General features: G+C 40.2%; 1 protein-coding gene across 6 annotated transcripts in view; it reads right to left on the reverse strand.

Moving 5' to 3' along the window:
• ppp2r5ca (protein phosphatase 2, regulatory subunit B', gamma a) overlaps positions 1-26199 on the reverse strand; it is a 156228-nt gene that overhangs the window by 68415 nt on the left and 61614 nt on the right. For 4 of the 6 annotated variants that reach the window (XM_048537089.2, XM_048537087.2, XM_048537088.2 and 1 more), the window contains one exon: positions 2196-2395. In XM_048537089.2, the coding sequence (XP_048393046.1) occupies positions 2196-2395 (200 nt within the window). Of the gene's footprint in view, positions 1-2195; positions 2396-19211; positions 19412-26199 lie in introns of those variants that run through there. The other 2 variants (XM_048537092.2, XM_048537091.2) reach the window with 1 other exon arrangement.

Genomic DNA, 26199 nt, shown 5'->3' on the forward strand with positions numbered 1-26199 from the left:
ATGGAATGAGATGTTAATGGAATAACATCCCAGTAATTTTTATTCTCCTTACATTCTCGCACAGGGATATGTGGAAACTGTTTTAAACTTCCTGCCGGAATAGGATTGGGTGGGAAACGTTTGTAAAGGTGAGAGACTTCTGTAATTCCATAAAAGAGCAAAACTTCTGTAAAGGTATGAAACTTCTGTTTCTACTGACTTGGCCAGGTCAGTGACCTTTGTTCAAGCCAGACACTTGAAACCACATTCTGTCACTTTGGCTACTTGAAATCACATCCTGTCATTATCAGTCACTTCGTGAATGGTCAATGCTGTATCCTATACTCTTATTGTTTCAAATGTAGTAATGCTTTTGTGTATCAGTCAAAATTGAGTATAAAAAACAGGGACTGTCCACAGTTCAGGGAGAATCACTTACATAACTCAGCACTCTGTGCCGGGTTGAGTACTGCGATCCTCCACAGCTTGTACTTGCATCATATTATTATTATTATTATTAATAATAATAATATATTGTGTTTTTGTAGCCAGGCCAACGTCTTGCAATTGCACCAAGTCCGTGAGGGTTTCCGGAAAACGCACCTAATACCGCAACTCATCCCTCACATATCCTAACCGCAATATTAAGCGAAACAGAATCCCCACTGCCCTCACGTACCACCCTGCCAACCTCCAAATCCAACGCATCATCCTCTGACATTTTCGCCATCTGCAATCTGACCCCACTACCAAAGACATTTTTCCCGCCCCAGCCTTAAGTGTTTTCCGGAGGGACCACCCTCTCCGTGATTCCCTTGTCCGCTCCACACAACCCTCGAGCCCCACCACACCCCGCACTTTTCCCTGCAATCGAAGCAAATCTTACACCTATACCTTTCCCCTCACCCCCATCCCAGGCCCTAAGAAGACTTTTCACATCAAACAGCTGCTCACCTGCACATCTGCTAATGTGTGATATACTGTATCTGCAGTTCCCATTGTGGCGGCCTGTACATCAGGGAAACGAAGCAGAGGCTTGGGGACTGCTTTGTGGAACACCTAAACTCAGTTCTCAACAAACAACTACAGCTCCCAGTCGCGAACCATTTCAATTCCCACTCCTCAAACGACATGACCATCCTGGGCCTCCTGCATTTCTACAACGACGCCACCCGAAAGATGCAGGAACAGCATCTCATATTTCGCTTGGGAACCCTGCAGCCGACGGGTATCAATGTGGACTTCACAAGCTTCAAAATCTCCCCTCCCCCGGATGCATCTCAAAACCAGCCCAGCTAGACCCTGTCCCCTTGACCAATCCTCCCACCTCAAGCCACACCCCCATCCCTTAACACACTAACTAACGTCAGGCCTCCTTGACTGGTCCATCCTCCCTGGACTGACCTATCCCCTCCCTAACTCCCCACCTATATTCACCTTCACTGACTCTAACCACACCTCCTTGACCTGTCTGTCTCCTCTCACCCTACCTTTTCCTTCATCCATCTTCTATCCGCCTCCCGCTCTCTCCCTATTTATTTCAGAATGCCCTTCCCTTCCCCCATTTCTGAAGAAGGGTCTTGGCCTGAAACGCCAGCTTTCCTGCTCCTCTGATGCTGCTTGGCCTGCTGTGTTCATCCAGCTTCTCCTCGTGTGATCTCGGATTCTCCAGCATTGGTAGTTCCTACTATCTCCATTGCCTATTGACTTTGGGCACTCTTACCAACTGTGCCATTTGATCCCCCTTTCTACTTTTCCAGCTATCTTCAATTCTGAAGAGTCACATTAGGCTTGAAATATAGTTCTCTCTCTACAGTTGCTGTCAAGCCTTCTGAATTGCTTTTTTCTCCTATTCACTTGTGGGATGCGGGCATTGCCGGCTGGGCAGCATTTCTAGCCCATCCTTCATCCCTAAAGCACTTATTTCTATTTATGATTCAGTATGCATTCGTGAACATTTACAAATACATTAATATGGAGTACTATGTATAGTTCTGCAGGAATATTATTCAAATCCCAAACTGACAAGTTCATCTTTAGTGGTGCCAGTGTGACAAAATTTCATTCGGAGTATTTTTACTTTTTCCATTGGCAGCCAAATTAAAATAATTTTTACAGATATAAAATTGATAAAATTTACGTTCATTCGCTATCAAATGTTAACTACTTATCCCTGGTCAAGGATAGTACAGTAATTATGCTGACAAATTACTTACCACATGTACTACTTCTGGGTAAATAGGTTCTGTGATAACGTTGCGGTTGTGTGTGATATATTCCACCATTTCGCTCAAAGCAGCCCTTTTCACTTCCTTCCATTTCAAATCACTAAGTGGATCAGCAATAAAGTCAAAAAGGACACAGCACTGACGCAGTTTTTGAATAAAAAGCTTTTCTTGCTCAGGTGCAGGAACATCTGCAAATACAAGAAAAAAGGTCACATTTGCTTCTTAAAAGACTGCACAGAGTCAAAGCGTGAAAGTTATCTTTGGTTTAAAGTGGTTAAAAGATGAAAGCAATCTTTATGCTCAATGTATTCAGATCTGGACTAACACAGCAAGCACAGTGTAGACTATATGAATGTCACAATTATCAATATTACACAAGGGAATGTAACAGTTACAGAGAAACAGGATTCAGTTACACAAAATTTCAAATTCATGCAGCAACAGTACAACCGGCAAGTACTAACAGCCTAAGTTAAAAGCAGGACAAATCTAATCGAGCTAATTACTCATCCACCAGCCAACTCTACATGATGGATGGTGTTGCGACAATGTTATCAAGTAACCCTAATCAATAAAATGCTCAGTTTCAATTCTACCAGGCTACTCAGCTCCTAACTTCAACAAATGTTTCATCCAAACTTGGAAGAGAGCGCTCAACTGAACAGGGACGGTGATCATGGCACCAAGGTAAAATTTACATGAGTGTGGCATTAAGGAATCTTATCAAAACGGAAGTCAATGGAAAAATCATAGGAAATGCTCTTCACTGATTGGAATCATAGCTGGCACGCAGGAAGTAGGTGAATCTTGAAGATCAGTCACCTAGGTTATAAAAATATTACTGCAGTGTTCCTCAGAGTGTGCCCTTGGCCCAAACATCTTCAGCTGCTTCAAAAATAATGTTAGGAGAATGGTTAAGTCAGAAGTTGGAATGTTTGCTACAGAGTGCATAACAGTCAGCATCATTTCTAATTCCGCTGACAGTGAAGCAGTTAATTGTACATGGCTAAGTCTGGACACCACCCAGGTTGGGGCTGTAACATTCATGCCACCTAAGGGCTGGGCAATGGCCATTTCCAACAAGAGAGAATCTAACAGTGTCCCCTTGCCATTCAATGACATTAACACTGTTCAATTTCTCCACAATCAACATCCCTGGGGTTACCATTGACTAGAAACTGAATAGGAACATCCCTATAAAACTGTGACAACAAGAGCAGGTCAAAGTCTGGGAATTCTACAGTGAATAACCACATCTCCTGACTCCCCAAAAGCCTGCACACTATATACAAGACAGAAGTCAGGAATATGACAGAATATACTCCCAGCTACTTGAAATCGGTTTGGCTTCAACACTGAAGGTTAACTCCATGCAGGGCAAAGGAGCTCGCTTGATTGGTACCCTATTCACCAGTTAAGCATTCACTCCATTCACTATACACCAGCCCACAGTGGCAGCAATGTTCATCAGCTACAAGATGCACTGTAACAATTCACAAAGACTCATTTGAAAGCAGCTAAGCCCATGATCTCAGCCACCTAGAGGGACAAGGGCAGTCAGTGCACCCCAAATTACCATGTGCAGTTGCGTGCCTGCATCTCGCCACCTCCAGCTACTAAACCACACACTATCTTGATCCAAAAAATACCCATGTCCCTAGATCACAATTCTGCAAATCCCTAACTGCAGTCCAGGCAACGAGACAAAAACATTTTCTCAAGGGTCTAGGCCCGAAACATCAGTTTTCTTGCTGTATTCATCCAGCTCTACGCTATATTTGTTCTTATCCGCGTTGTTATGTGACAGTAAAACCTTCTACCAGCTAAACAATTGCTTTCATTCCTTAAAATAGCCATGTTGTTTAATATGCTAAGATAATCAGCGTTTTTAAAATATAAGGGTAACATATTTGGAAAATTACTGGAGACTAATATTTGTTATCTGCTTTTCTTCATTGAAAATTCATCACCATAGGACAGGCAGCAGAATCATCTGGTGGATTGTCACCTTTTCTAGTAAGCTAATAGGTATGCAATTGTACATTGTGAATGCCTCCTAAACAAACCAATTAGCTGTCTAGAAAAAAAAAAATCTGCAACTTACAGAAGGTTTTCATGTTTTGATATGATATTGGTACGCTTCTGGAAGATCACTTGAAAAGAATTCAAATTCTACATGTAGCCTATCAGGACTGCACAGGTCCTTGAACAGATTCAGAGATAATGGGAACTGCAGATGCTGGAGATTCCAAGATAATAAAATGTGGGGCTGGATGAACACAGCAGGCCAAGCAGCATCTCAGGAGCACAAAAGCTGACGTTTCGGGCCTAGACCCTTCATCAGAGAGGGGGATGGGGGGAGGGAGGGAGGGAGGCCTATTTATTCCAGTTCCCTCCCCCCATCCCCCTCTCTGATGAAGGGTCTAGGCCCGAAACGTCAGCTTTTGTGCTCCTGAGATGCTGCTTGGCCTGCTGTGTTCATCCAGCCCCACATTTTATTATCCTTGAACAGATTGTCTGGCCACATTCAAGGCAACACTGACCAAACTACAGTCGATTCTGCTATAGCTTGTGTTCTGGCAATGTGAATTGGCTATATCACGGCTGATGAATAGGGTAAAGCTATTTCTAAAACAAAATCGTGTGTTGGCCGTAATGTGATTCCATCGTTGTGTGGAGGAGTTCACGTTGACCACATTGTTTCACAGAATTTACCCTGAGTATGCGCAATTTAGTACTGAAAGAGGGTCAGTGCTGGCATCACATGATCATTTCACAGGCTTTGTCCTGAATATGCACAACCTTGAAAGATTACCTTAAGTCTACGCAAAGCGTCTAGGCCAAGCAAAAGAAATTGGACGATCCAGCAGAGTTTATGCTATCTCTTTGACTAAGTTATCAATCATTTCACTCATTATTGCGAGTGGTTCAATGCTGTATTTTCGTTTGTAATGCTCCTGGAAACTCCTTGGAATGTTTTATGACAAATAGGTTTAAAAGCTATACTGCATTGTTTGGTTTAAAAAATACATTCAACAGTTAAAAACATTTTCCTGATATTGTATGTTTAATGAAAAGATGCACAAAAAATGCAAATTTTGTTATTTACAAGATGGCAGATACTTTAGAAACCTTGTCATTGCAGAAATGTAAGTCATTTTGATACCATCTTATTCACATAAATCCATTGTTTTCCTTCTTCACATTTGTATCCGAAGAATGTATCAGGTAGGCAATAAGAAGTTACCAGATTGCCTAAATTATAATCTGGATCATGGTGTAATTTTTTAAATGTTATTCAAGATACTTAAACAATATTTTTAGTGTAGCATTAGCTCTTTGCTAGAGCAAGGCAAAAATAATCCCACTGTTCTGAATCTTACTCTGCTTAAACTAGTAAAACTGCTTCATCCATCGTTCAACAATCCTAAATAAAGAAATTCCTGAAACTTTCTTCTATGACAATTTTAAATTGTTAAACCCCTATCTCTGCTCCAGTCTCAATATTTTCTTTCACCTCAAAACAAAAGCTAGATAAATGTCTTTCAGCAAATTATCAGAACACTCAATTAATGGGCAAAGTGATAGAAATTGTCAGGGACTACTACTGAACTGCACTTACTCATGCTTACTAATGCTCAATCAGGGTTCTGCCAGGATTACGTTGTCCCAGACCTCGAGTTTTGAGCAAAAAAAGAGGTGACTTCCAGGGGTAAGGTGAAAGAAACGAAGTTAGCATGACCAAGGATGTAACTGGCATAATAGTGATGACAACAGGAAGGTCACAGTCCTGAAGCCTTTTCGGTACTTGAAGGGGTACCAATGAGGAGCAATACGGTCCACTGGAGGCCGTTGCAGGAGACTGTCACGTTAACACTCAAGATATCCAGGGAACAAAAAAAGCTGTCTGCTTGACTGATACCCAGACACTCAAAACATTCACTCTCTCCAGTTGTTCAACTGCTTCTACAAAATTCATAACCTCTATGTCCTTAAAGAACAAAGGCAACATGCATGTGGGTATAAAAAACACATGCAGGTTTCGCTCAGTGTGACATGCCATTCTGACTTGGAAATACAGTTCTCAGTCTCTTACCACTAAGTTAAAATCCTGCATTTCTTTACCCAGCAGCCCTGTGGCCACTTCAACAATATGCAGACTGGAGAAATTCAAGGCAGCTGTTCACACTTTCAAAGGCAAGAAATGCCATCATTGCCAGCAACATCCACAATGTCACAAATGAATGAGAAACAATTTCCCATCCCGGTAAACCTATGGTATTAACGTTTCTTTAGTAAGGCTTCTAAAACTGCATTGTAAACGTAATCTGATAGTTGCTTTATAGTTATGTTCTCGTACACCCAGTATTCTATGACAATCTACTTTGTACTCATATGATGTACAGAGGCCCATTTTTCTACACAGACGCTTCAGATTCTTATCCAATGAGCTTTCTCCCCGAAAGTGCATCATCATACCTTCCCAGAAATCAATCCTCCACTATTCTATCCTGGCAAATGATCATCCAATAACTCTTCTCCAAAATCATGAATAAAGATATCATCTATGCCTAATTTTCCTGCAATTCAATGTTTGAATCTCTCCAATTAGAATTCCACCTTGCCAAAGAAATGAAACTGTCTTAAATAAACAAAAAGTCAAATTACATTCTCCTTTCACAGAAAAAAAATTCCCCCAAACTTCCAACAGTGATTTAACACATTATGTTATGTTATCTCGTTTAACATCTCTCCTTTGTTCTGCACAACATTTTGCAGCTTTGGGCCATCAAAATCAGATGCAGTTTTCTGTATCCACAGCAGCCAAGAATGAAGAGTACAAACTTCAGAGCTTTGCCAACAGAGGTCCACTTTTCCATATCTCTTTTGGACTAGTGATATTTGATGCTGTCTGAATAAATGTGCAGAGTCGGTTCCATGGATACTTGGAGACAGATTCTGAGCAAGGCTGCACACCTGCAATTCAGTGTCTGACCAGAAATGTCACCTTTTGTATCTCTGGATAATAAAATGTGAGGCTGGATGAACACAGCAGGCCAAGCAGCATCTCAGGAGCACAAAAGCTGACGTTTCGGGCCTGGACCCTTCATCAGAGAGGGTTAGGGTTAGGGTTAGGGTTAGGGTTAGCTCTCTGATGAAGGGTCTAGGCCCGAAACGTCAGCTTTTGTGCTCCTGAGATGCTGCTTGGCCTGCTGTGTTCATCCAGCCTCACATTTTATTATCTTGGAATCTCCAGCATCTGCAGTTCCCATTATCTCTGATACCTTTTGTATCTCTGTCTGATTGAAGTTTGGAAAGTCAGGCAGACACTGATAAAACCTTCAGTTATCTTGGGTCAGCAACTTGAAACAGATTCTGGAATTTGCATCTTAAATCAAAATATGCACCTCCTTTGTAACATTTTCCATCAATCATTTTGTTTATTCACTCCACTCACAGTTGTACAATGCTTTGATGTGTGCGTCTGCCTGTCAGTCTGCGCCTGTCTGCATCCCCTCCCTCACTGCACCAGCAGCACTCTGAAAACTTGTGACTTCAAATAAACCTGTTGGGCTATAACTTTGAGTTGTGTGGTTTTTGTCTCTGTCCACCCCATGAGTCTACTTTTGATCAGTAAAGTGATGGAAAGAGTCATCAACCATGCTATCAAGCAGCACCTGCTCAATCAATGACACTCAGTTTGGGTTCCACCAGGGTCACTCAACTCCTGGTCTCATTACAGTCTTGGTTCCAAAATGGGCAAAAGAGCTGAACTCCAGAGGTGAGATGAGTGACTGCCCTTGACATTAAGGCTGATTCGATCTAGTGTGGTATCAAGGAACCCTGGCAAAACTGGAATCAAATGGAAATCCGGGGACAATTCTCTGGTGGTTGGAGTCATACCTAATGCACAGGAAGACGGTCATGAATTGCTGGAGGTCAATCAACACAGTTCCAGGATCCTCTCTGCAGGAAGTCCTCAGGGTAGTGTCCTACGCTCAATCGTCTTCAGCTGCTTCATCAATGACTTTCCCTCCATAAAGGATTGAAGTGGGGACATTCTCTATCGCATAATGTTCAACACCATTCATGACTCCTCAGACACTGAAGCGGTTCATCTTAAAATGCAACAAGATCTGGCCAATATCCACGCTTGGGTTGACAAGTAGCAAGTGACCTTTATACCACACAAATACCAGACTATGACCATCACCAATAAGAGATAATCTAACCACTGCCCCTTGACATTTGGAGGTGTTACTATCATCAGATCCCTCACTGTCAACATCCTGCAGGTTATCATTGACCAGAAACTCAACTGGACTTAACACAAACACAATGGTTAGGGCAGTGCCAAAGGAGGTCAGAAGCGAGGAATGTAGAGGTGAGTAACACACCTCAAGACTCACCAAAGCCTGTCAATCATCTATAAGGCACAAGCCAGGAGAGTGACAGAATATTCCCCACTTGCCTGGAGGACTGTAGCCCCAACAACACTGAAGAAGCTTGACACCATACAGGACAAAGCAGGCTGTTTGACTGACACTGCTGCCACAAGTATCCGCTCTCTCCACCAACACTCAGTAGCAGCAATGTGTACTATCTACAAAACGCTTTGCAGAAATTCAAAGATCCTCAGACAGCACCTTCCAAACCCACAATGACTTCCATCTAGAAGGACAAAAGCAGAAGATATACAGGAACACCACCTCCAAGCCTCACACTATCCTGACTTGAACAACGACAAATATATTGTCATTCCTTCACTGTCACTAGGTCAGAATCCTGGAATTGCCTCCCTAACGGCATCAGAGGTCAACCCACAGAAGGTGGATTGTTGTAGTTCAAGAAGGCAGCTCCCCACCATCTTCACAAGGGCAACCAGGGACAGACAATAAGTGCTGGCCAACCAGCAACACACTCATCCCAAAAATGAATTTTTAAAAATTAAGACTAAAGAAGCTAGGTATAACTGGAGTGGTAACACACCTAATCAAATGTGGTACAGATTCAATACTCAAATGGTTCAGGAGATCAGGAAGGGGAATCAGTTTGGGTGTTGGAATAATAAGGGAAATAATTCACCGTGGGAGTGATTTACAGGCCCCCTAACAGTGATCACAATGTAGGATGAAGTATATGAGATTAAATATTAGGCACTTGTGATAAAGGGGCAACAATAATTATGTGTAATTTTAATCTACATGTAAAGTGAAAAAATAATATTGGTTATAGTAACTTCGATGAGGAGCACATAGCATGCATCAGTGCACACACTAATGAAAGCAAAATGATAAACCATTACAAGCTTACTTCATCATTCTCTCAGATCCCGGCTGATCTGTACTTGACCCTCATCTGTTCAATTTTTCTCAATGCTATTACATACAAAATAAGTGAATTTAATTGAACATTGCATATTGTCAAAGGCAGCTTATCTCATCTCTCTTCCAATCTTCAGCTCATGCCTCCAGATCTGAAACAAACCTCTTAACGAAGTGTGGATCAAAAAATGCACCTAGTTTTACCAAAATTGAGCTGCAAACAGGTTACTGGTGAGTAACTATCAGCACTGATAATATGTTCCATCACATCAGTAGCATCCTAAACAGGCTGTCATTAATCAGATTAGATGTTTCCTTTCTCATGGCTACGATACTCACATGTAATTTTGTGCAGTTGAATAGTTTTGGGTAGTTGCAGCTGAAATTGTGCAATATTTCCTGGCAATGATTCACAAGACCGTTGCCGTTTGATCTTTCCCTCCATTTTCAACACTACTGTTACCGTATAAAAATGATCACAAACCGGCCATCCCAACAGTAGCCATGGAGACCGTTTGTGAAAAAACACAGAAATAGCTCTGCTTGGGTAACAGGCATGGACCAGTGACACAAAGTTTGGGTAGGCATGACGGTCATGAACAAGCACGTGAACCAGACAAAAGCTGAGAATTCGCAAACAATCGCGGCACTTTTTGCTCCCGATCTCTTGGTAAAGTTTGAAAGGCTGCTGGAACCCATAGATTCAACCTCTTCATCAAGTGTTAAGAGTCCTCAGAATCAGAGGTGGAGATTATGGCTTTGCTGTTGGAAGGCGAGAGTAAAATTCTACCGAGGCTCTCCTGATGCAAGAGGTGAGCTCTCACGTATTACATGCCCCCTGAATCAGACATTGCATTAGGGGAACCTGACCTGGTGCTAAAATACCCAGGAGGGTCTTTAAGAGAAAAGACCAGCGTATGTCTTCGGACTCAGAGGGCAAGGGATGCAGTGACTGTAACAAAACTCATATTCTGTGAGGTCCAGCAGGCTACGTTCCCCAATTGGATCAGATCACCAGCCCCAATCAGGGAGCCCTGGGTGACATATAAAAAGAGCATGTGTCAAAGATACTGACCATCTGGTACCTAACTCTAAATGAAGCAGTCCTAAGGCAAGAACTGCTCTTGTGTAACTGAAGGATTACTTGGTGATAGAATATTGGTCTGAGAGTTCGCTCTCTCAATTTAGGTCTAGGAAGACTCTTCTGCAGTCATGAGTCTGCATGCCAGCAATAACTTCAATGGTTTGCCAAAGATCTTGAAGAAAATTTTTAACTGTTTAGCTGAGGCTTGGCTTTGTTTTGGGGTTTCACTATGGGCGGACTTAGAGTCCCTCTGATAAGGGTACATTCTAATTGAGGCTATATAACTACCTTCAATCAAGTGGCATTTCCCAAGCTGAATTGAACTGGCGTGGGTGTCCACTTCCATTGGAATACCCTGCAACTTATACGCTCCACTTACTAAATTTTCCAAGGATAATGCATGTTGAAATGCCTGTTTGAAATCCAGTTGGGCTTCAGATAGTAGGCATTTTGCACAGTTACATCACTAGTCCCAGTCTCGTCGCCAATGAAGTAACTCCACTGAACCTGTGTCACCAGGTCACCCTTTATTTACCAAACAACAGTCCGTGACTTTAATACTGCTCGAGAGCCACGTACCAGAATGTCAGATCTCTAACACTTTTTTAAAATACATCAACCAGATTAACCATCCCAGTCAGAGGAGTCACGTGTGAGGTCCAGCAAATATCCAGAACTATATGGTTTCAAAAGAAGTGATCAGAACTTTTACTAATCTGAAGTTCTCCCAACTCATTTGTTACCAATGCTGCACCCTGATTCCTATGACAAGGCTTCAAGTATCAGTTTGAAAGCCTTCCATTGTTAACTAGCAACTTGCTTTCTCTTGGTTAATGACTCACAGGGCGCAGATTAACTGATGTTCCTACAGGGTACTGAGTTCCATTTATGAATAATTGCGGGACAAAAAAAAATTATATATACTACTCTCCTTCTACTGTTAAATCAGTAGTGCTTCACAGTGAAATTAGAAAATGCACTGGTGTAAGCAAGGGCTGAGAATGTACTGTAGATGTTGGAAAGCAGCCCTGATAACGAAACCCAAAAGGCAGTGCAGACACCATTACAAGCAAAAATATATGTCAAAATGTTATCAAGTTCACTAATGGAATAAACTAATAACTCACCAATGTTCTGGGAGGCGCTATCCTGAAATTGGGATTAAGAAAGAATATTGAAACAGCAAACTCTCTTCCCAATAATACAGTTGATGCCAAAAAGCAGAAACATCAAACACTTCCATTTGAGATAACGAGGTGTAGGGCTGGATGAACACAGCAGACCAAGTAGCATCAGAGGAGCAGGAAGGCCGACGTTTCAGTCTAGGCCCAGAACGTCAGCCTTCCTGCTCCTCTGATGCTGCTTGGCCTGCTGTGTTCGTCCAGCCCTACACCTTGTTATCTCAGATTGTCCAGCATCTGCAGCTCCTATTATCTCTGAAACACTTCCATTTGATTGGCATTCTTCTATTTGATCAGGAATGTACCTAAATATTCTATCAAAATCTTTCAAATTTAAGATTGATGCTAGAGAATTGAACTTCATGCTTTGAAGGCCCTTTCTATGGTGTAGTGCTGGTGTCCCTATCCCTGACTGGGAAGCCCAGATTCAAGTCCCACCTGCTCCAGAGATGTGTATTAATATCTGAATGGACTGATTAGAAAAACAGATTGCTTTGAATTTCCCTTATGCTTTATTTCCACGGTAATAGTTCAAACTATTTTTAGTAACTGTATTAATTTCTTGATGACACAGGCCTATTTATGCTGTCGACAGTTTCACTAAATGGGGGAAATGAGACAAACGTAGCCAAAGAGAAGGAAAACAAAATGCCAGCTTGTTAAATTTTTGCCTGTAGTCATTGAAACATTTTTTTGATCTGCGCATTGTAGCAGCTTGCTACCTTTGTTAAAAAAAATTCACACTTTCAGAGTTAACATATAGAGCTGGATGAACACAGCAGGCCCAGCAGAGGGGCAGAAAGGCTGACGTTTCAGGCTGAGACCCTTCTTCAGAAACGGCCCGAAACGTCAACCCTCCTGCTCCTCTGATGCTGCTTGGCCTGCTGAGTTCATCCAGCTCTCCACCTTGTTATCATAGATTCTTCAGACCTGCAGTTCCTACTGTCTCTGACACACTTTCAGAGTCTGTTTTAAACTGTAAAGGGTACAACTGATTATAAAAAGATTAGCAACAGAGCATTACAAGTGCTAAATTCCCCATCAATGGTGAAGCCTCAATCCCCCAGGGAGGTTACCAGAGGGTTAAGTGGATCAGCTACATAAGTACTGTAGATTAAAGTCAAAAACCAGGTATTCTACACTATGCAATTCACTGATATTTCAGACTTGTGCTTTAGGAAGTGTGATGGAACATACTTCACTTCTTGGATGGTTGACACAGACAACTTCATAGCACCCAGGACAAAGCAGTCTATTTGACTGCCATCCCATCTACTACCGTAAACATTGATTACCATCACCACCAGTACATTGCAGCTCCAGAGCGCAGCAATGAAATGATACACTAGTTCACTCATTGCAACACATCAAGACTTTCTCAGAAGATCCTAACAAATCTGAAATGTCTACCATCTCGCAATACATGGCCAACACCTGCATGCACCCAAATTATATATAGTTATTCATAATGTCATATTAATAATTTAGACAATAAACTAAATGTAATATCTCAAAATTTGCAGATAACACAAAGCTGGGGGGGGAGACAGCTGTGAGGAGAATGCAGAGATGTTTCAGTGAGATTTGGACAAGCTGAATGAATGGGTAGATGCAAAACAGACATGATACAATGTGGATAAGTGTGAGGTTATTCACCTTGGTAGCAAAAACAGGATGTTAGATTATCTGAATGGCTATAAATTGAATGAGGGGAATGCACAACAAGTCTTGGATGCCCTCATATACCAGTTGCTGAAGAAAAAAAAGGAGGCGCAGCAGGTGGTAAAGAAGGAAAATGCTCAGCGGTCTTCAGTGAGAGGATTTGTGTACAGTATCTAGGAGACTTGCTGCAATTAGGGTGTTGGTGAGACCATACCTGGGAATGGTGTGTTCATTTTTGGTCTTCTTAGCTGGGGAAGAATGTTTTAACTTTAGAGGGAGTGTAATAAGTTGAAATGGTTAGGATTGTCTTTGATGGAGCTCAGATGAATGATTGGGTCTTAGAAACAGAAAATTTTAACAAATACACAAGGTAGACACAGGAAAGATGTTCATGATGGAGGGGGAGTCCAGAACCACAGTCGCAGGTCAAACCATTTAGACTGAGGGGAGGAGAAATTTCAATCACCGAATGACGAGTTGATGGAATTTGCTACCACAGAAAGCACTCGAAGTCAAACCATTGTACGATTTCAACAAGTAGAATACAGAAATTGTAGCTAAAAGGGATCAAAGGATATGGAAGGAACACAGGAATGGGCTATTACTGTTGGATGATCATCCATGACTAATGAATGGCAAAACAGGCTTGAAGAGCTGACTGGCGTCCAGGTATTCTCCATTAACACGACAGTTACTTTCTTATGTGTTCTCACGTTATAGAAAACCAAGATACCTGCACAGCATAAAGTTTGCATTATCCAAACAGCACCCACAATTCATCAAATGCGTTACAGCCAATCCATGTTAATGAAACATGCAGTATAGCAGAACTACCTATACTCCTACTCTATTTTTCTATGTCTATCAGAGTTGGAAAAAACAAATGGGCTTACCACCACTGGTTCAAAATCCAAGGAAATCTCTCCCTATCCGTTGTGGGCATACCTACATTACAAGTAATACAGTGACCAAAGGCAGCTATTTTTTATCACCTTTTTTAAGGGCAATAAATACTACTGGCGACCACATCCTATAAACAAATAGCAAAAAAAACTGGGTAATAATGCAAATCACCGCAAAACTGGGTCCTTCTACAACTGCATTACCACCACAGCTTCCGAAGAATTTATCCTTGGCTCCCTATTTCTTGCTGAGACGCACTGGCACCGCGCCTCTCCTAAGCAACTCTGAGGCTGAACCAGCCAGTTCACAACTTTGGTGTAGCATTTGACTGAGGAAAGTTGCCATGTAAACCCCATATTTGCACCATCATGGCTATTTGCATTTTCATCTCTACCATCACTTGACTCCTCAACTCATCTGCTGCAGAAATTTCACCACACTCCTGGTCAGACTCTACCCTCCACTAACTTAAGGTCATTCAAAATTTATCTGCATTCTAACTCAGAACAATACTAATACAAAATCACCCATGCTTTATAGTCTACAATCGCACCTCTTATATAGCATTCCAATTCTAAAATCATCTCATGTTGCCTAACTGCCTCCTCTCTCTGTATACTCTTCCAGCCCCACAACTGCCTGTATTATCCACGTCCCTTCAATTCCGGCCTTTTGATGATTTAATGTGATTCCTCAGTTGGCAGCTGTGTCTTCAGCTGCCAAAGCCCTCAGCTTGACACTCTCTATAAACGCTTGTTTCACTCATCACTTAACAGGAATCTTAAAACCAATTTCTGATCAAGCTTTTTATTCTCTCAGTGTTGTTTAATATCAACCTTTTCTTGATAATACTCCCACGAAATGCCTTTAGATGGTTTACGGTTAATGTGTAACATAAATACGAGCTGCTGTTCAGATGGAAATTAAGGCCCTTTCTGCTTGCTCCCACGATTCAGAGCAGCATGAAGGATCCTAAAGCACGATTCAAAGAGCACCAACATACTAATCAATGCCTTCATCTTTTGCTCTGTTATGGCACGGAGATAGACAGCCAAACCAAATCAGCCTTTCTACCACTGTATGTGCAATATAGGAAAACTAAATTATCTTATCCCCAATAATTACTCCAATGGTTCCTAATCAGGCTTTTCATTAACTAATTCCAGATGTCAGTTTTGCATCTCAAATAAAAGACTTAATTGTTTTTTTAAATACATAATAACTCTTGCAGAAGAAAAATTAAACAATGGTAAGATGATTATTGTGCATGCTTTAAACCTGAAACATTTATTTTCAGCCCCCATTTACGCAAAAGACAAACACACAATTAAGAGATAAATAAAAGAAAATAAAAGGCCAGATTACTTAAACAACTTTCAATATGTATTGTTTCATAGATAAAGGTATTGACTCTTGGTTGATTTTCTGAGGAAGATCATTTTTTTCTGTTCACCGAGGTATAGGAAATACTTCACGCTTAGTTTTCTACTCTTCGGACTTCTAGAAGCTGCGCAGCAGATTAGACAGGAAACTTTCATATCTTCATGCTATCTCAGTAGCAGCCAAGAGCACACTCACAACGATTAAAAGAATTAACCTCAACAATTCTAGTTTCACCTTGACAGACTTTTCCCTAAGTCTCAATTACCATTCAACAAGTGCCACCTGCTTGAACCCAAGTCTCTTTAAGACTTGCCAACACCAATTCTTAAACATTGTTCTCGTTAATACCCAACTTCTCTATCTGTTTAAAATCACAGCATTCTTCTCAGTGTTGGTGAGTCTGTTAGAATGTCTTTGATCAAGCATCAACCTAAAGTTAGATTCCAAAGCTTGTCTGACATTCCTTCTACCACAAGCTATTTCAAAGCCCACACGTAATTTCAAGCTCAATAATTCAAAACTGTAAAAGAATAAAGATAAAAATAAATGGAAAAAATCAGCAAAAATTCTAATAGCTGCTAAACATGGACTGATGGGTTGTTAAGTGGCTGGTTGGGATTTATCTGTTCTTTGTGAACAAAAGATTTGAAGGCAGTTTTCCACATTGTTCCAGTAACTAATGTGACAATTTAGGTACATGCATGGCTGGATCTCAAGCACAGGTCTTCAGTACCACAACTGGCATGCTGCCAGGGCTCAAGTCTTTACTATCTCCAGCATCTTCTGCCATTTCTTGATCTTAGTCAATTGAATGGGCTGAAGACTGGCATCTATGATGCCTGGGTCTGAAAAGGAATCTGCTAGTTGAAGATTAATGCAAACTTATAGCCTCATATTTTGCACTTGGATTTAATACCTGGCAAATGCTTTTTGACATCTTAATGAAGGAACAGACATGTGCCAAGTAACAAACCACGTGCACTCATTTGTTTTTTTTTTAAATTCGACAGCTTTAAGAACTTGAGCAATAACTGCAATGTTTTAAATTAAAGATGAGTGTTTATTCCTTCTTGTGATGAATTTATTGCCATTACAAAAATCAAATTTAGGAGTATTAATTATTTAGTATTATTAATTATTATTACAAAAACTGTCAAAATCAGTTTAAAATTTAAAAAACCTTTAAGGCGATATTTGAAATTGTAGCTGTGTGCATGACATGTTATAAATATTCATTTCTGATGCTGATCAACATTGTACACATGAAGGTTTTTTAATCCATTACTTGCAAAACCTTGTGCCACCTTCAACTTTCTTTTTAAAACTTTAGCACCAATATAACATAATAAACTTCTAATTGAATAGAATAAGTCACTGCATCATCACAAATTTGAAACAGATTAAATAAATTATCCAATAAAGTGTTTGCCATAATCATTCAATGCAACCTAGATACGATGGAAGTCCCACGAAGATTAAAAAGTGCCAAATGCATTCAAAACAGTGTTTGAGGTCATTCAATCACCTCAGTGAATGAAATAGTTAATAGGCACTTGAAGAAATTTGAAATAAAAAAAGTGAGGCAGCACAATTCCTAGAAAGCTACAAAGTTAGGCTGCAGGTGGGGTGTTTGCTGTAGCACAAAGGAGGTTGTTAGATGATAGAGGTGCACAAGACTATCATAGATCAGGTAATGAAGAAAAGCGGTTGCCATTAATTAATAGCACAAGTACCAGGGACACAGTTATAAAGGTTCAGGGCAATTGACATGGTGAGAAACAGGGAAAAAATATGTTTTTTAATTCAACAAGTGGCAATGATCTACAACTCGCTACGTACATGGGTGGATGAAGCAAAGACAATCAAATGATTTCCAAAAGAAATTCAATGGCAATGTGATATAAATAAATTTACGCAGCTGCAGGGATTGGGAAAGAGACAAACTGATTTGTTCTGCAGATAGTGAACATGGATCTGAAAGCTTAATGGCATCTTCTATATCACTTTGATTGCATTAAAACAGGTCTTCCACTGTTTGCAAAATATTGTTGAAATCCAGTAACCAAGTTACAAATTGAGCTTAGTGTAGAAAATTCTAGAATTTGTAGCTATCTAGCTGTATCCAAACATTTCATTTTCAGATGTACAATGACAATGCTCAAATTCTACAGTAATAACATTCTATTGATTTGTTCAAAAATTTTCTAACCAGTCAAATACAGTGAAACTGTTAATTGCAGAGTAATTGCTACTAACACATTAATTTTGATTTGCAAAGAAACTGCAGTTTCTAACCACAAATTAGTCAACAGGGCTGGTAAATACTGTCCACATCCTGGACTGAGAAAGTAACTAGAAAACTTGAAAAGGTCAACATGACAGAATTGCAAATAGCCAGAATCATAATTTATTTTTTGTAGTATTAACCTGAATTTTGAAAAGGTGCAGAAAATAATCTTGAAGTACTTTAGCATTTTAAAAATACAATCCTTACAACTGATTTTTAACAAGATTTTTCAGTAACCACTGTTTTTGACGTTACTTTTAGGGCAGCTAGTTAATTTCACAACTACACAAGTGCAAAATATCACGCATTATGAAACTGGCTTCCACTGCAAAAACTACTTTTAATAAATGGTGGTAGTTTTTTCTTAAAAATAGCTTTAGTTAACACCCGCCCATATGTGGTGCACTGCATTTTAAAATTAACAGGGCTCACATTAAACACAGAATGTTTAAAATAGTTGAATGCATAGTCAATAAACATGAATCACAAAATAGCGAGGCTTCCTTTTTGAAAAAGCAGCTAAATTCTAAAAGTAGCTTTCAAATACTTGGCTATTTATAATTCCTGGATAGATCGCATCTCATACACAACATTCCAAAAGTTGAAAAAACACAAGCAAAACATTACAAGCTGGAAATGCATTCAGCACAGCACACACCTAGAGATTCCCTCAAAACACTTATTCATATTTAATGTTATTGCCATTAAGAGACAAAGCAGAACTGAATAAATGGAGACCTTTTTTCCCCCCACATCTGAAATGTAAGCAGGCAAAAAAAAGTTGTTACAAAACAACCACCAAGAAGGGCCAAAAAAAAGCCCAGCCCCCAAAAATCACGCAACCGCTCCTAAAGGCTACTGACCTCACTTCCTTTGACATCAGCACGTTTGGTTGGGGGATGGGACAGTGACAGCAGAAAGCAGCAAACTCAGATTCAAGATAGGAAGGAAATGCTTCAAAGAACTCAAGCAGCTCTACTAATCACACAATTGAAGCTTATTATAAAATTTGCTCTTTGCTTTTAAACAAGAACGAAAAATGCCCTCATGGAACAGAGCCTTCAATAGAATTGCTCGACAAATGCGCACTTCCTTTATTTCTAATCGCACCTCACAAAAGCACTGCACGAACAGATAAGCAAGCGTTAACATTCCACTGCCGCATACATTATAACCCACCTCGAAAGTGAAGAAGGCCCGTGGGCTGGAAGGGCCCATTTGAACTGGCTGCATCCACCACCATCCTGCTACCAGCTCTGTTACATGTCAACATCTAGCCTACACCAGCAGATCCAGCTATTCCTTAAGGTAAGAAAGCAGCTTCCATTTTAGCACAAAACACAGAAAATGAAGCTACACCGAAGGGAAGAGGCTAGTTAGTGATGTCAGCACCTAGCAGAAAGCTGATTGGGTGGTAATGACTACATAAAATGACACTAACAAACTGCAAATAGAAAAACATTTCTGATTGGCCATCACTGTGTATTAAGTGTATACATTGATCAGATTACTGTTCAACTCTGTTCGTTCCCCAGGTTTAATTTGGAGCAACAAATAAATCCTTCACAGGAAACACAAATTTTACATCTCAGACTTGATTTATTGGGGATATGCACCATTTCAGATTTTGTACGATATTTATTTTCATTATTGTCCTCTAAAATCCCCTCTATAATTTCAATTGAAAAATCCATTTCACATATTCTTGAACCCTTTCATTAGATCACTCTACATTGTTCATCAGTAAAGAAAGATTAAAGCCTTAAGAAGGTGTAGTCTAAGACTATGAGATAACAAGGTGTAGAGCTGGATGAACACAACAGGCCAAGCAGCCTTGGAGGAGCAGAGAAGTTCATTTCGGGTCTGGACCCTTCGTCAGAAATTTTGATTTGTAAATCTCCAGTTCAAACAAATCAATCAACTCCTAAGCAATGCAACTAGTCTGAGGTGACTGCAAATACACTTTCACCATCTCAGGTTTGAATGCATTATATTAATTTTCTCACCTTCAAACCTGGTACACCAGCAGATCCAAACAAACTGAAAGAAATCCAGCACTTACATGAATTTAATAAATCATTAGCATATAGAATGTGCCAAGAACAACCCCGCCAACATTGGTGCCAATCATCTCCCAGCCCGAAATCCATCAATCCACCAGCACTCTTTCACTCCCTTAATATTTCATTTCATAACCTTAATGTCTCCCAGTTCTTTATTCCATGTTTCCATTCTATTAATAAGCACCTTTTGTGGCTCTCTGTCAAATGCTGTTCAAAAGCCCACATATAAATCATCTATAGTAATAATTCAGTCAACGTAAAAATTCAAACCAGTTGGTTGGTCTTTGGTTAACACATGCTTTCCAAACAAAAGTCTATTTTGATGCAAATTATGATTTCCTATAACTTCTACATCATCAATATTATGATAAATACAATGGCAAGAAATGAATTTGAACTGGAAGATCCCAAATACATATAGGTGAAAATAAGTAATAAGAAAGGGAAAAACAATACAAGTAGGAGTAGTTTATACCAGGGTAATTACAAAGAAATAAGGGCAGAACTGGCTGGAGTGGACTGAGAAAGGAGTTTAACAGCAAGGATAACTGAGGAATAATAGCAGATATTTAAGGAAATAGTTCATTTCTCTCTACAAAGACATATTTTAGACAGGAAGAAAGATTCTAGGAAGGTGATAAGCCAACCATGGTTAACCAGGGAAGTTAAGGATAATATCAAATTTAATGAAAAATAACATACAATTTGGAAACATGTATTTCTGATGATACAGGGAGGAGTTTGGGGTGGCAGTGGGCCTTATTGAACTGTGTGGGCTGGATTCAATGATAGTGAGAATCAACAAATTGATCAGGAAAGGAGAATAGGAGAACAGAATGAGGGGGTAAACTAGCACAAAATATAAAAAACAGACTGTAAAAATTTCTGAATGTATGCAAATAAGAAAAGTAGTCTGATACATACCTCACAGTTTTCGCAAAACCTCCCAACTTTTATAATTCATTCCCTTTGAAATAAAGAAATGAATAAGAAAAGAAAGACAAGTCATTGAGGACCCCTCACAGGTAAAGTCAGGATAGTTTCTGATAGGGAATAGGGAATTGGCAGTGAATGACGGGTTTTGCTTGCTTTCGCTTAAGAGTACACAAAAGAAGTCCCAGAAATAAAGATGATCCAAAGGACTTACGGGAGTGAGACAGTAACCATGAGGAGTAGGAGCAGAAAAGGCATTTGTTTCCATTGAGTCTGCTCTGGCCTTCAAGTAAGATCATGGCTGACCTGATAAATCCTCAATTAAACTACCTGCCTTTCCCCATAACCCTCAATTCCCTTACTGATTAAAAATCTGTCTGCCTCAACGTTCATTATACTGAGTGACACAGCCTCAACAGCCCTTTGAGGTAAAGAATTCTATAGATTCACTACCCTCTGAGAGAAGAAATTCCTCATCTGTCTTGAATGGTTGACCCCTTACTCTGAGATGATCCCCTCTGGTCCTAGACTCCCCCATAAGGTGAAACAGCCACTTCACATCTCCCCAGTCAAGTCCCCTGAGTATCTTGAATGTTTCAATAAGATCTCTCATTCTTCTAAACTCCATTGAGTACAAGCCCAATCTACTTAACCTCACTCAAAAGACAGTCCCTCCATAACCAGGGTCAGCTTTCTCTGGACTGCCTCGAACGCCAATAATTCTTTCCTTGGATATGGGGTCTAAAACTGTTCACAGTATTCCAACTGTAGTCTGATACATACCTCACAGTTTTCGCAAAACCTCCCAACTTTTATAATTCATTCCCTTTGAAATAAAGGCCATCATCCCATTTGTTTTCTGTTACCTCTTCAAAAGAATTCTAATAAAACTGAAAAAGATTAGTATTAATAGAGGAGCAATGTTGGTATAGTTAATTGAAGGTTAAACAATTGAAAATTGATAAATCCTCAGGTCCCCATGATCTATCTTTCCGAGGTTTTTCTTTCGTTTAAGGGGCATGGGCATGGGCATCATTGGCTGGCCAGGATTTAGCGCCCATCCCTAGTTATGGAGTCATCAGCACGGAAACTTGAGAGGGGGAAGAATTAAAAGGAGACCTGAGGGGTAACATTTTCCACACAGGGTGTGGTGGTGTATGGACCGAGCTGAGAGACAAGTGGTGGCAGCAGGTACAATTACAACATTTAAAAGACATCTGGATGGGTATATGAATAGGAAAAGATATGGACCAACTGCTGGCAAATGGGATTAGATCGGATTGGGAAGTCTGATGAGCAAGGATGAGCTGGACCAAAGGGTCTGTTCTGTAGTGTATGACTCTATAAGGGAAGTAATTTCTCAACTCTCCAGATATTCACTGACCCTGGGAGGAGAAATTTCTTTGTACCTTAGTTTTAACTGAACGTTCTCTCATTGTGTAGCTATGGTCCCTAGTTTCAGATCCCTGACTAGTGAATAAAACCACTTTAATATCCACCCCAACAAGTCCCCTCAGAATCTTGTAAGCTTCAATAAGATCACCCTCATTCTCGTGAGTTCTAATGAATAATGACCTAAACAGTTTAGCTATTCATTGTAAATCACCCTCTTCATCCCAGGACCAAACCTAGTCAATCTGTTTTGTAAGTTCTCCTATGCCATACACCCTCTCTTAAATAACGGGGACTAAATGCTGGCAAATGGGACTGGATTAATTTAGTACACCTGGTTGGCAGGGATGAGTTAGACTGATGGGTCAGTTTCCGTGCTGTACATTACCATGACTCTAAATACAATAATTATCACTAGACAAAAAGTGTTAGGGAAACTAACGGAGCTAAAGATTTAAGTTTCCTGGACCTAATGGAATGCATTATGTCATTAAAATAAAGCAGCTACAGAGATAATGGATAAATTGGTGTTAATCTTTCCTAAAATCTTAAATTATGGACAAGTCCCAAATGATTGTAAACTTGCTAATGTAATCCTTATTTAAAATGGGAAGGAGACAAAACAAAAGTGTGATTGAGGGGCTGAAAGGTAGACAAAAATATAATGAGTTAGCAGCCTATGAGTCTCCAAAGCAGAAGTCAAGTATCAAACAAACTGGTTCAAACTGTTTCTGCTAGACCAAGTCTGCAGCATAAACAAGATAAACTGTTGACTGAGTTAAAACAAATCATGCAATCACAAACTGCATATTAAGATGAACTGTTGATTGAGTTAAAAGGATGACTGAGTCACACTGCATCCCCTTCTTGTTGGTTAGTATAAAGGTGACATTCAAATAAAGGACTTAGGAGAAGGATCAGTATGAAGAGCTCCCAGATGCAAGAAGACTACAAGCAAAAGGAGCAAAAATAGAAGTTGGTGGAAAAGCTCAAGGCAGCATCTGTGAGGAAAAGAAGAAACAGATTTAATGTTTCAGGTCCGGTGGCCCTTCCTCAGAACTGATGGTAGCTGGGAAAACATCAGTTTGTAAGCAGAAAACAGGGAGAAGGTGGGGTAGGGAGTGAACAATAGGAATAAAGGATGAAGTCTGAAGAGAGAAAAGCAGTGGATAGACAAAGGAATTCTGAGAAAGGGTCACCAGAGCCCTAACGCTAACTCTAACTCTGATCCTTTCTTCACAGATGCTGCCAGATCTGCCGAACTTTTCTAGCAAATTCTGTTTTTATTCCTGATTTATAGCATCCGCAGTTCTTTCAGTTTTTACAAGCAAAAGGACCCTGAAGAACCTGGCCAGTTATCCATGAATGGAAAAATCGTGCTCCCAATGATACAAGTATATTGGTAGAGTGTAGTGATCTATAAGCTTTCTGTGACACCTGACAAATCTGCTAGAATTCTTTGAGGTGGAAAAGGGAAAGCAGTGGATTTAATATTTTTGGAATTTCTAAATGGCCTCGATAAGGTACTGCACATTCAGCTACTTAAGAACCCGTGATGTTGAAGGTAGTCTAATAGCATGGATACAGAATCGCTAACAAATGCAACATGGAATGATGGGATAAGGGGACATTTTCAGGATGACAACCTGGTGTGCCACAGGGATCAGTGCTGTGGCCACAATTATTTGCAATATATACTAATAACTTGAGTGAGGAAAATGAATGCGCTAAAAGCAAGTTTTTGGATGACACAAAAATTTGTGGGAACGCAAGTGGTGAGAATGACAGAGTCTGCAGAGGAATATAGACAGTTAAATGAGTGGATGAAGAGGAATTAGGGAGTCCTTGTCCATAATCACAAAAGGCTAGCATCCAAGTCCAGTGGGTAATAGAGAAGGCAAATGGGATGTTGGACTTTATTTCAAAGGGATTGGCGTATTAAAGAAAGAAGGTTTCACTGAAACTATACCGGATACTAGTCAGATCACAGCTAAAATACAGTGGATATTTTCAGTCCCCTGACTGAAGGAAAAACTTATTGTCATTGGAGGCAGACCAAAGAAAGTTCACTAGGTTGATATCAGGTTTGGAGGGACTGTCTTAAAAAGACAGGTTAAATAGGTTGGCTGTACTCCTTGAAATTTACAAGAATAAGAGGCAACCTTATCAAAACAATCAATATTCTTTGGGAACTTGACAGGGTAGGTACAAAAAGGTTGTACCTTTCTGAGAAAGTCTAGTACCAGAAGGCATAATTTCAGAACAAGAGATTGCACATTTAAGACAGGAATGGTGAGGTTTTTTTTCCCCTCAGAAGGAAGTGAATCTGTGGAATACCTATTGAACAGGCTGGACCATTAAGTATATTCAAGGCTGAGAAAGACAAGATAAGGGATAAAGGCAAGAAAGTGGAGCATAGGTTTATCAGATCAGGTATGATCTCATTGAATTGTGGAGCAACTGAATGGGCTGAATTCTGCTCCTATGTCTTATGGCTAACTGGGCTTTAGTTTCTTAGTTTATCTTTCTTCAATAAAGTCATATTGCATTAATAAGATTTGAAAGACTGTGCTTTTCTTCCCTCAGCAAGTTGACACGAACAGGAATATGATAACCATTAAATAATTTGTTTGTTGCTGAGAGGGAAAGATATTCATCTAATTGTCCTTGGCAGCAACTAAATGTTAACCTACACCCACTGTGGGAGAATTTATAAGGTTAAGGATGAACCTTTTGAGAAGATTTGTAGCTCAGGTTGAGGTTCTGGATGTGAGTTTGCTCACTGAGCTGGAAGGTTAGTTTTCAGACGTTTTGTCACCATTCTAGGTAACATCATCAGTGAGCCTCCGACGACGCGCTGGTGTTACGTCCCGCTTTCTATTTATCTGGTTAGGTTTCCTTGGGTTGGTGATGTCATTTCCTGTTCTTTTTCTCAGGGGATGGTAGATTGGCTCCAAGTCAATGTGTTTGTTGATGGAGTTCCAGTTGGAATGCCATGCTTCTAGGAATTCTCGTGCATGTCTCTGTTTGGCTTGTCATAGGATGGATGTGTTGTCCCAATCAAAGTGGTGTCCTTCCTTATCTGTATGTAAGGATACGAGTGATAGTGGGTCATGTCGTTTTGTGGCTAGTTGATGTTCATGTATCCTGGTGGCTATTCCTGCCAGTTTGTCCAATGTATCAAGGATGAACCTGACTAGCTACCAGCAGACACTTAACCAATGAATTCAAGCTTCCTAAGCACTATGTCTGCAAAAGAAATTCCAAGAGATTAGTCAGAACACTAGGGATAACACCTCTGCTCTTCTTTAAAACAGCACCATAGGGTCTTTTACATCCACGTGAGCAAGCAAATGGAGCTTTGATTTAACTTTCATATTGTAAGCTGCAGCTTTCATTTGGGAGTTAACTCAGCACTCCCTGTACCTCTCAACTTGAACACATGCATTTCTCCTTCTGTCTCATCATGACCCTTTTATCTTCCCCATATCCTTACTCCCATTTCTATTTCTACCTCACTTCCTTTGAGCTACCAATTGAACATGTGTTTGTTCTCTTCCCATTGACTGTCCCTGAGATGTGTGAGGGGACAAAAGCAAGGGGTCCATCAAATGTATCAGGTTTTTATCCAGACCTGGGTTTTAGCTCAATTTTAACCTGAACAGCAACATACGGAAATACGAAAAGGCAGGAAAGAAATGAATTAAAACAAAAATGACACAGCATTAAGAGTCAGTGGCAACAAGAATGATAAAAGGTGCAGATTATGAGCCCCACAG

The sequence above is a fragment of the Stegostoma tigrinum genome, chromosome 10 (genome assembly GCF_030684315.1).
Source record: "Stegostoma tigrinum isolate sSteTig4 chromosome 10, sSteTig4.hap1, whole genome shotgun sequence".
Lineage (NCBI taxonomy): Eukaryota > Metazoa > Chordata > Chondrichthyes > Orectolobiformes > Stegostomatidae > Stegostoma > Stegostoma tigrinum.